At 46.5% G+C, this 17,104-nt stretch overlaps 1 protein-coding gene across 2 annotated transcripts in view; it reads right to left on the bottom strand.

Annotated features, from left to right (window-relative positions):
- Positions 1-268: 268 nt before the first annotated feature.
- The window catches only part of LOC142257423 (uncharacterized), a 115,863-nt gene continuing 99,027 nt past the window's right edge, over positions 269-17,104 (bottom strand). For both annotated transcript variants that reach the window (XM_075329535.1, XM_075329543.1), the window contains one exon: positions 269-3,074. In XM_075329535.1, coding sequence (XP_075185650.1) covers positions 1,129-3,074 — 1,946 coding nt within the window. In that variant the 3' untranslated portion in view covers positions 269-1,128. The remainder of the gene's footprint in view (positions 3,075-17,104) is intronic.

Raw genomic sequence — 17,104 nt, 5'->3', positions numbered from 1 at the left:
TTGATATGACACAAGTCAGGTACAGAAAATGTTTTTAACTTTAGTTGGTTAGGGACTGTCTCAGATGGGTACACCGTGACGAGGTGAGACAGCTTTTTACCTTTTTGCAAAAATGTATATACTAAGTACCCTGTTATTAAGCACTTGAAATTTATTTTTTTAATTTATAGTAAGGGTATTTTTCATACAATTTTTCTCCTTGTTTTTTTTCTTTTGAAAATGTGCGACTTTATCTGGAAAGTAACTTTTGTATTATTTCTTGTACTGTTTCTCAATTGATTTATTTTACTCACTTATATAGCGCCATTAATTCCACAGCATTACATTTCCCCACTGTCCCCAATGGGGCTAACAATCTACATTCCCTGGAAATTTTTCTGTGAAAAGGGAAAAAGACAATACAGCGCTAATTGAGCATTGTAGGTAGTTAGTATAGTTATAGCGGTGAGTGAAGAATTTTGCACTCACCTGGGAGTAGTATATAATGTACATGTGAATCAAAAAACATTCCAGGAGCTCAAATGTGCTGCAGGAAAATCCTCCAGTGGGGATCCAAACAGAGAAAATGCTCCAGAGAAACAGATCAGTAATAGCGCTCTCTGCCTCCAGTGGCAATGTAGTAGTGGAATGAAGGGGATCAATATCCCAGATTTCAATAAAAATAATTAAATTACAATGTAATGCATTTCGGCAGTGAACCAGCCTTCTTCAGGGCACATAACTTAATTTGCTTAATCACTTATAAATGCCATTAATTCCACAGCTTTACAGATATCACCACTGTCCCTATTAGGGCTTATGGTCTACATTCCCTACCATTCTATGGAATGTGAGAGGAAACATGCATAAAACAAAGGAGACTACCTGTAGATGTCGTCCTTCGGGGGAGTTGACTAAAACAATTGAAGATTTACGTTATGATTTTTTTTTCTGTGTGAGTTTTTCCATGTGCAAATAGATGTGACTTTTCCTGATAACACTTTCCACATACAGAACATAAAAATGGCTTTTCCCCTCCTATGTGAATTCGTTGATGTCTGAGAAGATCTGATTTCTTGGTTAAACGTGTGAGGTTCAGCAAGAGTTGATTTACTGCTACATTTCCCACATTCTAAACAAACATGTCTTTTACCTTGTGTGAATTCTTATGTGTCTAACAAAAACAGATCTTTGAGCAAAGCATTTCCCACATTCTGAACATGAAAATGGCTTCTCCCCAGTGTGAGTTTTTATATGCACATCAAGGTGTGATTTCTGAATAAAACATTTCCCACAATTTGAACATGAAAATGGCTTCTCCCCAGTGTGAGTTTTTCTATGCTTTACAAGGTGTGATTTCTGAATAAAACATTTCCCACAATTTGAACATGAAAATGGCTTCTCTCCCGTGTGAGTTTTTATATGCACATCAAGCTGTGATTTCAGAATAAAACATTTCCCACAATCTGAACATGAAAATGGCTTCTCCCCAGTGTGAGTTTTTATATGCACATCAAGCTGTGATTTCCGAATAAAACATTTCCCACATTCTGAACATGAAAATGGCTTCTCCCCAGTGTGAGTTTTTATATGCACATCAAGGTGGGATTTCCAAATAAAACAGTTTCCACATTCTGAACATGAAAATGGTTTCTCCCCTGTGTGAGTTTTTATATGCTTTACAAGGTGTGATTTCTGAATAAAACATTTCCCACAATTTGAACATGAAAATGTCTTCTCTCCCGTGTGACTTTTTATATGCACATTAAGCTGCGATTTCCGAATAAAACATTTCCCACAATCTGAACATGAAAATGGCTTTACTCCTGTGTGAGTTTTCATATGCACATCAAGGTGTGATTTCTGAATAAAACATTTCCCACATTCTGAACAAGAAAATGGCTTCTCCCCTGTGTGAGTTTTTATATGGCTATCAAGCTGTGATTTCCGAATAAAACATTTCCCACATTCTGAACAAGAAAATGGCTTTGCCCCTGTGTGAGTTTTTATATGTCTATCAAGCTGTGATTTCTGAATAAAACATTTCCCACATTCTGAACATGAAAATGGCTTCACTCCTGTGTGAGTTTTCATATGCACTTCAAGGTGTGATTTCTGAATAAAACATTTCCCACATAATTCACATGAAAATGGCTTCTCCCCTGTGTGAGTTTTAATATGGCTATCAAGCTGTGATTTCCGAATAAAACATTTCCCACATTCTGAACATGAAAATGGCTTCACTCCTGTGTGAGTTTTCATATGCTCTTCAAGGTGTGATTTCCGAATAAAACATTTCCCACATTCTGAACAAGAAAATGGCTTCTCCCCTGTGTGAGTTTTTATATGGCTATCAAGCTGTGATTTCCAATTAAAACATTTCCCACAATCTGAACAAGAAAATGGCTTTTCCCCAGTGTGAGTTTTCATATGGTCATCAAGCTGTGATTTCCGAATAAAACATTTCCCACATTCTGAACACGAAAATGGCTTTTCCCCAGTGTGAGTTTTCATATGGTCATCAAGCTGTGATTTCCGAATAAAACATTTCCCACAATCTGAACATGCAAATGGCTTCACTCCTGTGTGAGTTTTCATATGCACAGCAATGTATGATTTATGAATAAAACATTTCCCACATAATTGACATGAAAATGGTTTCTCCCCTGTGTGAGTTTTTATATGGCTATCAAGCTGTGATTTCCAATTAAAACATTTCCCACAATTTGAACATGAAAATGGCTTTTCCCCAGTGTGAGTTTTCTTATGAACATCAAGCTGTGATTTCCAACTAAAACATTTTCTACATTCTGCACATGAAAATGGTTTTCCTTTGTGAATAATTTTTTGTGAAATTGAAGCAGACTTTTGAGTAAAATACTTTCCAGATTGATTACATGAATATGGCTTCTCCCCTGTGTGAGTTCTTTTTTGTTGAAGACCCCTTGTGTGGCTTTTATTTTGTTGAACATTCTGCACTGAATCCAGAGATTGTTTAGAAGCTTCAGATAACGGATCCTGGGTGTGAAGGACTGAGGGTAGATCTGGGACAATTACTTGCTCTTCATATATATTCTGTATAATGCCACAATCTTCTGTGAAAAGAATAAAACAGATTTTGTAAAATTTTCCCCTTCAATGACCAACACAAGCTTCACCTACACTAAGGCTATGTACGCACGTTGCGTTTATTCCCGCGAAAACGCTGCGATTTGGACAGCAGCGTTGTCTGTGCCAAATTACATGCGTTCAGCTTCCCCAGCAAACTCTATGAGAAAGCCGAAAAATCAATGCACACGCTGCGTTTGTAAATGCAGCGTTTTGGATGCCCAGCATCCAGCAGCATGTCACTTCTTTTGTGCATTGTAGCTGCGTTCTCCACCCATTGAAATCTATGAGGTGGGTCAAAACACAACCAAAATGCACTTGGACTGCATTTTTTTTGCATTCCGCATGCTTTTTTGACAAGCAAAACGCAGGTCTTCAGTCTCTCTGTCAATGTCGATCAATCTCTGTCTGTGGATGTTGGTCTCTTTCTCTGTCAGTTGGTCGCTCTGTTTCTCTCTGTCGGTCGGTCTCTCTCTCTGTCTCTCCCTCTCTCTGCCCGTCAGTCATTCTCTCCCCTCTCTCATATTCACCGATCCCCGACGCTGCACGGCTGTCACACTGCTCTGGCGGCTTTTCCTCTTTTGAAAATGCCGGGCGCTCATTATTCAATCTGGTATTCCCTGCTTTCTCCGTCTACTGGCACCTATGATTGGTTGCAGTCAGACACACCCCCCACGCTGAGTGACGGCTGTCTCACTGTAACCAATCACAGCCACAGGTGGGCGGGTCTATACCGTGCAGTAAAAAAAAAAAAATGATTTAAAAAAAAAACAAAACGACGTGTGGTCCCCCCAATTTTGATACCAGCCAGGGTAAAGCCACACGGCTGAAGGCTGGTATTCTCAGGATGGGGAGTGTGACATTATGGGGAGCCCCCCAGCCTAACAATATCAGCCAGCAGCCGCCCGTAATTGCAGCATACTTTAGATGCCACAGTCCCGGGACTCTACCCGGCTCATTCCGAGTTGCCCTGGTGCGGTGGTAATCGAGGTAATAAGGAGTTAATGGCAGCTGCCCACTAAGTCCTGGGTTAATCATGGCAGTCGTCTCCCCGAGATACCTTCCATGATTAACCTGTAAGTTAAAGAAAATAAACACACACAACGAGAAATCCTTTATTTGGAATAAAAGACAAAAAAACCATCATCTTTCACCACTTTATTAAAATCCTCAAATACCCCTCCATGTCCGACGTAATCCACACGAGGTCCCGCGACGCTCTCAGCTCTGCTACATGAAGCTGACAAGAGCGGTCATAAACCAGACCATTCTCTGTCAGCTCCACGCAGCAACTGAAGTGATCCGCGCGATCAGCGATGAAGTCACAGGTGAGTTGCAGTCTCGGGTGGAGGACTCCAGCTGGCCGCGGGTAATCTGAGTGACGGCAGCGCTAATCGCGCTGCTCACTTCAGTCACTAAGGGGATTAGCAGTCACCGGTGATTCCTTCACGGGTGACCGCTAATCAGGACGCCACAAACAGATTTGCACAAAGGGATCACAAGTCTAAACAACCTACGGCTGCTCATACCAAACCTTTCCAGAGCATTTACACTGTGGGATCATATACTAATACCAACCAGGTAACTCAAATCACTTGCCCATAACTAAACCAGAGGTATGCAAACAGGTGTACATATACCCATTACCTACTCATTTTTTCACAGGATTTGCTCTCTGTGACTAACAAAAAGACAAAACCCTGGGTTCCTCATTATCTCCTTTATCTGCACCTGCAGTATTCATTTTGGAAAACTAACTCTTTTCTTCTATGGAGGTATGTTATATACTTCTCACACACGGAGACTGTTGCTTTTTATGTACAATCTCACATCCTTATGGTAACTGCGGATATATATTGTACTGTATTCATCAAAGATTTAACCTTGACATGGAACTTTCTCTACTATGTATATATGTATATTGTTTGTATATAAGTGAATAATGTATTATATTATAAAATTGTGATTATATTTGTTTCACCCTCTTTCAGTGTAACGTGGCGTGAAGAAGGCCTACGTTTAGGCCGAAACGTCCCCCCTCCACCTATATTGTCTACAAATAAAATTTAGAAAACTTTTTTGACTAAAAAACGAATCTGTTGGTCTTTTTCTCTACCTCACCTTGAACGAGAGTGCAGTGTTTTGAATTTGCATACTGACGTCTGGACCTTGGTCCACTCACTAGCACCTCAAACCTTATATTTCATTGCTGTGTGCACACCATATACCCCTAGTCTATATATCTTTCTTGGTGGTTGCACCGGCATACCCATGTCATTCGACACTTTTGCCTATGATGACACAACCAGTAACAATATACCTTCCCAAGTTACTAATTCTACAGAATTTTTAAAGACCCCAATCAGAGAAGTTAGGACTAGAGACTGGGAAAAGGAGAACCGTATATTTATCTCCTTAGACCAGGGGTGGGGAACCTTTTTTCTGTCGGGGGCCATTTGGAAATTTCTACCAACCTTCGGGGGCCGCACAAAATTATCAATGTTTAAATGACCCTGCTATATTGGGTGAAGCAATTAATTAACTGGGGGCATGGGGCTGGGGGCACAGACACCACACGCGGGGCTGGGGGCACAGACACCACACGCGGGGCTGGGGGCACAGACACCACACGCGGGGCTGGGGGCACAGACACCACACGCGGGGCTGGGGGCACAGACACCACACGCGGGGCTGGGGGCACAGACACCACACGCGGGGCTGGGGGCACATACATCACTGGGGGGAGGCACAGACATCACTGAGGGGGAGGCACAGACATCACTGGGGGGGAGGCACAGACATCACTGGGGGGGGCTGTACACACGACTGGGGGGGGCTGTACACACGACTGGGGGGGCTGTACACACGACTGGGGGGGGCTGCACACACGACTGGGGGGGGCTGCACACAGGACTGGGGGGGGCTGCACACAGGACTGGGGGGGCTGCACACAGGACTGGGGGGGCTGCACACAGGACTGGGGGGGGCTGCACACAGGACTGGGGGGGGGCTGCACACAGGACTGGGGGGGGCTGCACACAGGACTGGGGGGGCTGCACACAGGACTGGGGGGGGCTGCACACAGGACTGGGGGGGGCAGCACACAGGACTGGGGGGGGGGGAAGCACACAGGACTGGGGGGGCAGCACACAGGACTGGGGGGGGCAGCACACAGGACTGGGGGGGCAGCACACAGGACTGGGGGGGCTGCACACAGGACTGGGGGGGGCTGCACACAGGACTGGGGGGGGCTGCACACAGGACTGGGGGGGGCTGCACACAGGACTGGGGGGGGCTGCACACAGGACTGGGGGGGTGCACACAGGACTGGGGGGGTGCACACAGGACTGGGGGGGTGCACACAGGACTGGGGGGGTGCACACAGGACTGGGGGGTGCACACAGGACTGGGTGATGGGCTGCACATAGGATTGTGTGGGGGTGCACACAGGACATTGGGGGGCTGCACACAGGACTGGGGGAGGGGTGCACACAGTATTGGGGGGGTGAAAACAGGACTACTGGGTGATGGGCTGCACACAGGACATTGGGGGGCTGCACACAGGACTGGGGGAGGGGTGCACACAGGATATTGGGGAACACACTGCGCTGAGAGTTTCATGCAACTCTGGGGGAGAGGGTTTACAGAACTGGTGTGGGGACTGGGGAGGCACAAAGCATTGGGCAGGGCACATAGCAGCAGAGGTCGGCGCTGGACTCACAGCCGCATTGCACTCGCATCACCGGAGTGCAGGAGCCGGACACACTGCATCAGAAGGAGAAGGCAGGCACTGATCTCCGGAGGGCAGGGGGCGTGCACAGAACGAGGGAAGCTGTGAGGCTGCTGTGGACCCACCCACAATTGGCACTGACCGACGGGAGAACACATTGCAGCACAAACAGCAATGTGTGGATTTAAAGGGCCGGCGGCAGCAAACTGCGGTGACAGCACCAGCACTGCCTCCCCCGGGAATCTGCCCGGGGGCCACATAAAAGGTCATGGCGGGCCGCATGCGGCCCGTGGGCCGGAGGTTCCCCACCCCTGCCTTAGACCTTCACTGCACTACTTTAGTAGAATACTATCGACAGAACCGTATCCCTAGGGGCCTTAGATGCAATTTGAAACCCACTCTCTTTTCTAATAACAAGGACTATTGTAAAAAGTACCAACAGATTTTGAATAAATGCTCTTTAGATATAATTGTCCTGAGAGTGGAATACCTTCAGACAGCCATCAAGGAATCTAAGGACAAAATTTCAACTATAGAGGCTCAGTTGGCGGATAGTTTAACCCCCGGGGACCTTACTGCCTTTAAGAAAAAGGCAGAGGATACTTTAAAAGAATTTAAGAGGAATCTAGAAGATAAAAAGAGACAAAAGTTCCAACGGGACACGGACGACTATCTACATAACAAAGTTTACAGATGGAACGATTGGCAAACCAGCAATACACGACAATGGAGGAGACAACCAACTTATCATTCAGCATCTTCAGGAAGCGAGTCCAGTGGCAGCCATACAAATTCAACACCTTTTTTAGGACTTGGAAAAAGAAAACCAAACCAACGAGGAGGTTGAGGAGGAGACTGGGGGATGACACTGAGATCACAGGTAAGGGTCCCAATTTAGTGATTAATATATCTGATTACACCTTGGCACCTAATGAATTGTCTGTACTTAACAAAGGGCTCACTTTTTGCACTACACCCAAATGGGATTCTTTTACCTTAGAAAGTGATATACAGACTTAAAACTCACTTTGGCACCAACCCCTCTCATAACACAGACCCACAACCACCTCCCAAGGAGACCAACATCAAAACACTAGGTTTACGTAATCCCAGCCAATTCATGCCACCTAAAATATATCATGCAGTTGAGACTTTCATAGCATTAGTTGACCGAGACATCAAAGACAATATCGATGAGCATGAATTGGGCTTCTACCCAACACGGAACAACATCAATACATCTGAGAAATTAGCCATAACTTCACTAAGAAACAATAAGATGATAACTTTAAAACCCGCTGATAAAGGAGGTGCAATTCTTGTTCAAAATACACAGGATTACATCCATGAGATAAAACGCCAACTCAATGATACCACTACCTATCAAAAAATATCATCTGATCCAGTATTCAGAATCCAACAAAGGATTCAAAATTTCTTATCTGTTTACCAAGATAAAGGTACCATTGACCAAACCACTCGCTCCTTTTTAACTAAAATACATCCTATAACACCTGTATTTTACGTATTACCAAAAATCCACAAATCGCTCATCAATCCCCCAGGCCGACCTATTGTAGCATCAACAGAATCTATCCTAGATCTATTTATCTTGAAAAAGTACTCACCCCTCTGACCAAGAAGACCAGGTCATATATACTAGATACCAACAATTTTCTTCAAAAAATTCGAGACCTTGAAATAGTTCCCCCTAACAATTTCCTTTGCACATGGGACGTAAATAGCCTATATACATCAATCTCACACGAAAAGGGTATTATGGCAACCAAATTAGCATTGGACAAAACCAACTTAGGGCAAGATTCAATAGATTTTACTATGGGCCTCCTTGACATAGTCCTCAATGAGAATTATTTTCTCTTCAAAGATGATTTCTACATCCAGCGCCACAGGACCGCGATGGGATCGAATGTAGCCCCGGCGTACGCAAACCTTTTTATGGATTTTTTCGAAAACAGATTTATTTACTCGTACCCCTCATTTGATGATCTAGCCCTCCTATGGGTTCGCTACATCGACGATGTATTTTGCATTTGGCAGGGAGATATAACAATCCTCCTTACTTTTGATAAGCACATTAATAACGTAAGGCCTGAAATTAAATTTACACTCAACTATCATTCAGCTGAAATTAGTTTCCGTGTAAAACACGCACATGTCCCTGCGTGTGCCGTGAATCACGGCACACGTGGGTTGTCTAAGTGCAATCGGGGCTCCGTTATCCGTGGCCCGTGATTGCACTTAGAAATCAACTCACCTGTGCCCGCTCCCGCTGTCCATGGTGCTGAATCCTCCCGCGGTGCAGCATCCGGCCGGCGCTGACCCCCGCAGCAGCTGCTTCCGGGTCGGCTGTGTCGCGCATAATGAATATGCGCGACAGTAATCAGCCGGCTTAGAAGCAGCAGGGAGAACGGGCTGCAGAGGACATCGCTGGACGCCGGGTGAGTTAAAATGTTTATTATTTTAAGTGCACGTTTTTTTCTGGCACATGTTTCACGGACCACACCACTGCGTGGTCCGTGGAACATCAGTGATGCCAGAAAAAAATGGACATGTCTCCGTGCAGCAATCACGCACACGCGGGTACGCTGCACGGAGACACGTGCAGTGACAAATCACTGACGTGTGAGCAGACCCATTCATTATAATGGGTCTGCGTATGTCAGTGATTCTGGTACGTTTAAAAAAAAGCACAAACGTACCAGAATCACTGACGTGTGAAAGGGGCCTAAGAGAGTCACCAGAATAGTCTCAGATGAAATCACAAGAGAAAACAGATTAGATGAAATGACACAAAGGTTCCTTGAACAAAATTATCCAGAAACTCTGCTAAAAACAGAAAAGGAAAAGGCACTTCTCTCTACCCCCTCAGAGAGGGATAGAACAACACTCGATAGAATACCATTTGTACATACCCACCACCCATCTATGCCCAAAATCTACAATATAATTAATCGCCATTGGCCCCTACTCAAGAAAGCATATCCGGAGATAGGATCATTCATACTTCCCCCACTCATGTGTAAAAGAAGACCTCAAAATATTAAAGACTCTTTAGTTAGGGCGGATATTGGTAGTGACAAATTAAACACACAAACATTCCTAGCACCAAAACGGACTGGCACCTTCCCCTGCCTCAACTGCCCGTCATGTTCAAATGTAATAAAAGGAGACCATTTTACACATCCCAGATCCGGTAAAACCTTCCGAATTAAAGAGTATTTCACATGCGAAAGTAACTTCGTAGTGTACATAATCAAATGCCCTTGTGGCCTATTATATGTTGGAGAGACGATTCAGCATGTGGGTGACCGAATAGCCAGTCATAAGTCTACCATCAGATGTGGAAAAGTATGGCTCCCTATCCCCTACCATTTCCATGAGGCCAAACACAACGTAGCACAACTGCAGTACCAAGTAATCGACAAGGTACATAGACCTAGGCGTGGAGGTAACCATATTGAGCTCCTCAAAAAACGTGAAAGCTACTGGATCCATAAATTGCAAACTCTGACACCCAAAGGGCTTAATAGAGAAATAGATTGGCCATTGTAATAACATTGTTTTTGCTAGCCCACATGACATTTTTATAAATATACTAATCTTACTATGATATTTTTTACAGAAAACTTAAGAATCGTCACCATCACCCTTTCTGCTTCCATCATTTATTCACTGATAGATGGTAATGTATAAACTGGCACTCTCTATATAGCACTAGACATAGTAATATTCATGCACTTTGTAGCATTTTGGGACCCTTGCTTCGTATGAATTAACCAAACCTTTCTCCTTATTATGTATTTTTTTTAAAAAATATCAATGCATTATCCAAATAGATGTTGGAATATATTATTGTTAACAACTTATATATAGTTCAAGTCAGATGTTTTAACCCTCATATTCCCAATATTGTATATCTCTATCTTTATGTATATGCTATATTTGTTACTATATATCTATCAGTTGATCATATATACCATCTATTTTCCTATTTAATTGATTCTCTATATGTTTCTCAATACTCCTTCATATTCCCAGCTTCCTTCTCCTAATCGCTCTATTTATTGCAACAGCAACATAGACAAATCCGTTACAAAACATAAGAAACGTCTTCCCAGCGCTATTATTCTTCTAAGTATACAAATTTGCGTACTGCGCATGCGCGGGCGCTCCTATTACATGCCTAACGGTATCTTACATATTCTAATACAAGCGCAGATCGCTACTGCGCATGCGTGGGCGTCTAACGCTATTTCCGGGTTGCAGAGCTAAATAGCCTGCAAACCCAGCTATGCACTGCATTTTGCCACAGTCTGGGAAGATGGCACAACAGGTATGTCACTGATTGAACTCCTCCACTCCAGACTCCTCTCCATGGAATCTACTAATTATACCTTATGTTTCTTACTCTATAGAGCAGTGTTTCTCAACTCCAGTCCTCAAGACCCACCAACAGATCATGTTTTCAGGTTTTCCTCAATCAGGTTTTCAGGATTTCCTTAATGTTGCACAGGTGATGGAATTATTCCATGTCTAACATTGAGGAAAATCTGAAAACATGATCTGTTGGTGGGTCTTGAGGACTGGAGTTGAGAAACACTGCTATAGAGGGACCCTTAACCTCCCTTCTCCTTATACACTCTCTGAATGAGGATTATACAGGTAATACGTATTATTCTTTGAGACTCTTTCTCCAGCCTAACTAGAAATATACTAACCCCTGTTATATATACTCACCCTTAAGGCCCCGTCACACTACGCAACATCGCTAGCAACATCGCTGCTAACGAACAACTTTTGTGACGTAGCAGCGATGTTGCTAGTGATGTTGCGGTGTGTGACATCCAGCAACAACCTGGCCCCTGCTGTGAGGTCGTTGGTTGTTGCTGAATGTCCTGGGCCATTTTCTAGTTGTTGCTGTCCCGCTGTGAAGCACAGATCGCTGTGTGTGAAAGCGACAGAGCAACAACTGAATGTGCAGGCAGCAGGAGCCGGCTTCTGCTGACACTGGTAACCACGGTAAACATCGGGTAACCAAGAAGCCCTGTCCTTGGTTACCCGATATTTACCTTCGTTACCAGCCTCCTCCGCTCTCACTGTCAGTGCCGGCTCCTGCTCTGTGCACATGTAGCTGCAGCACACATCGGGTAATTAACCCGATGTGTACTGTAGCTAGGAGAGCAAGGAGCAAGCGCTAAGCAGTGTGCGCTGCTCCCTGCTCTGTGCACATTTAGCTGCAGTACACATCGGGTAATTAACCCGATGTGTGCTGTAACTAGGAGAGCAGGGAGCCAGCGCTAAGCGGTGTGCGCTGCTCCCTGCTCTGTGCACATGTAGCTGCAGCACACATCAGGTAAATAACCCGATGTGTGCTGTAACTAGGACAGCAGGGAGCCAGCGCTAAGCGGTGTGCTCTGCTCCCTGCACGTGTAGCTGCGTGCGCTGGTAACCAAGGTAAATATCGGGTTGGTTACCCGATATTTACCTTAGTTACCAAGCGCAGCATCTTCCACGCGGCGCTGCTGGCTGGGGGCTGGTCTCTGGTTGCTGGTGAGCTCACCAGCAACTCGTGTAGCGACGCTCCAGCGATCCCTGCCAGGTCAGGTTGCTGGTTGGATCGCTGGAGCGTCGCAGTGCGACATCTCACCAGCAACCTCCTAGCAACTTACCAGCGATCCCTATCAGGTTGGATCGTTGTTGGGATCGCTGGTAAGTTGTTTAGTGTGACTGGGCCTTTAGATGGTAGCAAATCTCCTGTTATCAACAACTCCTTACAGAATGTGGCTTTAAATAATCACTACTGTTCTAAGGTATTGACACCATATGCTGTACTGATGTGATCACACATAGATACAAACTTGTAACCAATTTTCATTTCCCCTAGGGGACTACAAACTATAAGCTTTGGCTCATCACATAAAAAAAGCCATATTAAAAAACTCCATGTGAAGTCCAGTAAGGTAATTTTTTCCCCACTTCTATATTGATTCACTATAACCCCAACATATGGTGAGTAGTCACCTATGCTCCTTGATCCACAGGACATATACTCTGGGATTACCACTGATGACAATAGACTTTGGGCAGATCTCCATATTATCCCTATATCTGCTGAATTGATTATAAAAAATTCTGCAAGGTAGTCACACTAATTCTTTAATGGTATACATGCTAGTTGAGAGATTCTCTTGAAAAATTGACCATTATTCTATATTTAACACAAAGGGATCGCAGATTTACACAAAGGGATCACAAGTCTAAACAACCTATGGCTGCTCATACCAAACCTTTCCAGAGCATTTACACTGTGGGATCATATACTAATACCAACCAGGTAACTCAATTCACTTGCCCATAACTAACCCAGAGGTATGCAAACAGGTGTACATATACCCATTACCTACTCATTTTTTCACAGGATTTGCTCTCTGTGACTAAGGCTACTTTCACACATCCGGTTTGAGCACTGCGGCTCAATCCGGCTGTGAAAACTATGCAACGGATGCGGCGAAAACACCGCATCCTTTGCATAAGTTTTTACATGCGGCCCGTCCGGTTTTTTCCGGTTGCGGCATGCTACTGAGCATGCGCAGTGGAAAAAACCGCATGCGGCGAGCGGATGCGTTTTTTTCCGCATCTCGCCGCATCCGACCTCCATAGGTATGCATTGAAAAATGCGGCGCGATGCGGTGTTTTTTGCCGGAGCAAAAAAACGTTGCAGGGAACGTTCGATCCGGCCGCGGCATCGGCTAAATCTGCCGCATGCGGCAAAAACCGGACCGAACGCAAGCCCCTGCGGCACAATACGGCACTAATGTAAGTCTATGCAAAAAAAAAAAAACGCAACCGGCGTTACAAAAGCAGGTTGCGGTTTTTCTGCAGAATGCCGTATTGTGCCGCAGAGCAAAAATCCGGATGTGTGAAAGTAGCCCAACAAAAGACAAAACCCTGGGTTCCTCATTATCTCTTATCTGCACCTGCAGTATTCATTTTGGAAAACTAACTCTTTTCTTCTATGGAGGTATGTTATATACTTCTCACACACGGAAACTGTTGCTTTTTATGTACAATCTCACATCCTTATGGTAACTGCGGATATATATTGTACTGTATTCATCAAAGATTTAACCTTGACATGGAACTTTCTCTACTATGTATATATGTATATTGTTTGTATATAAGTGAATAATGTATTATATTATAAATAGTGATTATATTTGTTTCACCCTCTTTCAGTGTAACGTGGCGTGAAGAAGGCCTACGTTTAGGCCGAAACGTCCCCCCTCCACCTATATTGTCTACAAATAAAATTTAGAAAACTTTTTTGACTAAAAAACGAATCTGTTGGTCTTTTTCTCTACCTCACCTTGAAAGAGTGCAGTGTTTTGAATTTGCATACTATAGTCTGGACCTTGGTCCACTCACTAGCACCTCAAACCTTATATCCATTGCTGTGTGCACACCATATACCCCTAGTCTAGGACGCCACACACAGACAGAGCCGCGGTATGACAATGAAGTCAGGTGAAGTTGACCAGAGTTCATTCTCATCGCGCGACTCTGTGTGTCAGCCGGCATGTAGCAGAGCTGAATTGCCGGGGGAACGCACTGTCAAAAATGCATCCAAAACGCATGCAAAATACATGGAGAAAGCATCCAAAATACATGCGTTGTGGATGCTTTTTTTTTTTTTTACAAACGCAGTGTCCAGTCTGCCAGAGTGTGCGTTCTTTTCTGCAGAGAACGCAACGTGCGCACACACCCTTAATCCAGACACGCTGTGCACAAGATGGCATCTGTGGATTTTTAATTTTTTTTTTTGGGGGGGTGGAGGGAGAAGGCTTTTCCTCCTGCTCCTTTTCCACCATATCCACAGACTCAACATGCGACCATTAACCATAATGTTTGGAGGGCCCTCACTCCTACATTTTGATGGGCCCTCTTTCATAAATTTGGGAAGGCCCACAGGTGGCCCTTTACCAGAAATTTTGGATGGCCCTCCCTCTAGTTCCTTTCATCCTGGTCTGAATTACCCTCCCCATCAGTCCCAAGCTGGAAGCACTGCCTCGGTGAAGCAGCAACAGGCTCTGTTTAAATGATTATCTTTAGGTGACAAATCTCACACTGCAGCAGAGTTGTTGAAAGGTCTAATAGACACAACAGATCTGTGTCTCTTGGCATCGGAACCTACAACCAGCCATGGTCATGTGTGATAACATGCCTGTAACCTGGTGGTGGCTCTGAAGCTTAGGAAGCTCACACATGTACCATGCCTGAGCCACTTGCTCAACTTAGTTCAGCGGTTTATGAAAAATGAGCCCAATTTGCCAGAGCTACTTGTGAAGGTACACTGTGTGTGTGCCCATTTCCACCAATCCACTTCAGCTGCCACTTGTCTGGCAGGGCTTCAGAAGCGGTTGCAAGTGGCAGCTTAGCGACGTGACCACACTGGAACGCCGCAATGCATATGTACTTGCCAAGGCTTTCTGAGCAACAGAAGCCATTAGCTGATCACCGGGCACAGCTTATTAATTTTTATTCATATAGCGCCAAACATATTCCATCACACAGGGCCTCCATCAGGGCATTACAACCATGACTGCTGTACTGGGCCCATTGAAGAGGGGGGGCCTGGAATAATTACCGTATTTTTCGCTTTATAAGACGCACCTGATTATAAGACGCACCCCCAAATTTGGTGAAGGAATAGAGAATTTTTTAATAAATGGGGTCTGTCTTATAATGCCAGTGTCCGTCTGACAAATCATATAGGGTATATGTCCCTCATAGCCCCCCCCATCCTAAAATTAGCCCTCTGAATCTGGATATGGCCCAGTGATGCCACATGTCCCCTATGCCTGGCACACATCCTCTATGGCTGGCACACAGCCCACTGTGGCTGGCACACGGCACACTGTGGCGGCACACGACCCACTGTGGCGGCACACGGCCCCATGTGGCTGCACACGGCCCCATGTGGCTGCACACGGCCCCATGTGGCTGCACACGGCCCCATGTGGCTGCACACGGCCCCATGTGGCTGCACACGGCCCCATGTGGCTGCACACGGCCCCATGTGGCTGCACACGGCCCCATGTGGCTGCACACGGCCCACTATTGCTGGCACATGGCCCCATGTGGCGGCACACGGCCCCATGTGGCGGCACACGGCCCCATGTGGCGGCACATGGCCCACTATTGCTGGCACATGGCCTCATGTGGCTGCACATGGCCCACTATTGCTGGCACATGGCCCCATGTGGCTGCACACGGCCCCATGTGGCTGCACACGGCCCCATGTGGCTGCACACAGCCCACTATTGCTGGCACATGGCCCCATGTGGCGGCACACGGCCCCATGTTGCTGCACACAGCCCACTATTGCTGGCACATGGCCCCATGTGGCGGCACCCGGCCCCATGTGGCGGCACCCGGCCCCATGTGGCGGCACACGGCCCCATGTGGCGGAACACGGCCCCATGTGGCGGAACACGGCCCCATGTGGCGGAACACGGCCCCATGTGGCTGCACACGGCCCCATGTGGCTGCACACGGCCCCATGTGGCTGCACACGGCCCCATGTGGCTGCACACGGCCCCATGTGGCTGCACACGGCCCACTATTGCTGGCACATGGCCCCATGTGGCGGCACACGGCCCCATGTGGCGGCACACGGCCCCATGTGGCGGCACACGGCCCCATGTGGCGGCACACGGCCCCATGTGGCGGCACATGGCCCACTATTGCTGGCACATGGCCTCATGTGGCTGCACACGGCCCACTATTGCTGGCACATGGCCCCATGTGGCTGCACACGGCCCCATGTGGCTGCACACGGCCCCATGTGGCTGCACACGGCCCCATGTGGCTGCACACAGCCCACTATTGCTGGCACATGGCCCCATGTGGCGGCACACGGCCCCATGTGGCTGCACACAGCCCACTATTGCTGGCACATGGCCCCATGTGGCGGCACCCGGCCCCATGTGGCGGCACCCGGCCCCATGTGGCGGCACACGGCCCCATGTGGCGGCACACGGCCCCATGTGGCGGAACACGGCCCCATGTGGCGGAACACGGCCCCATGTGGCTGCACACGGCCCCATGTGGCTGCACACGGCCCCATGTGGCTGCACACGGCCCACTATTGCTGGCACATGGCCCCATGTGGCGGCACATGGCCCCATGTGGTGGCACACGGCCCCATGTGGCTGCACACAGCCCACTATTGCTGGCACATGGCCCCATGTGGCGGCACACGGC

This window comes from Anomaloglossus baeobatrachus, chromosome 1 (assembly GCF_048569485.1).
Source record: "Anomaloglossus baeobatrachus isolate aAnoBae1 chromosome 1, aAnoBae1.hap1, whole genome shotgun sequence".
Lineage (NCBI taxonomy): Eukaryota > Metazoa > Chordata > Amphibia > Anura > Aromobatidae > Anomaloglossus > Anomaloglossus baeobatrachus.
Note: the sequence above shows the minus strand (reverse complement) of the source record. Positions and strands in the feature narration are given on the sequence as shown.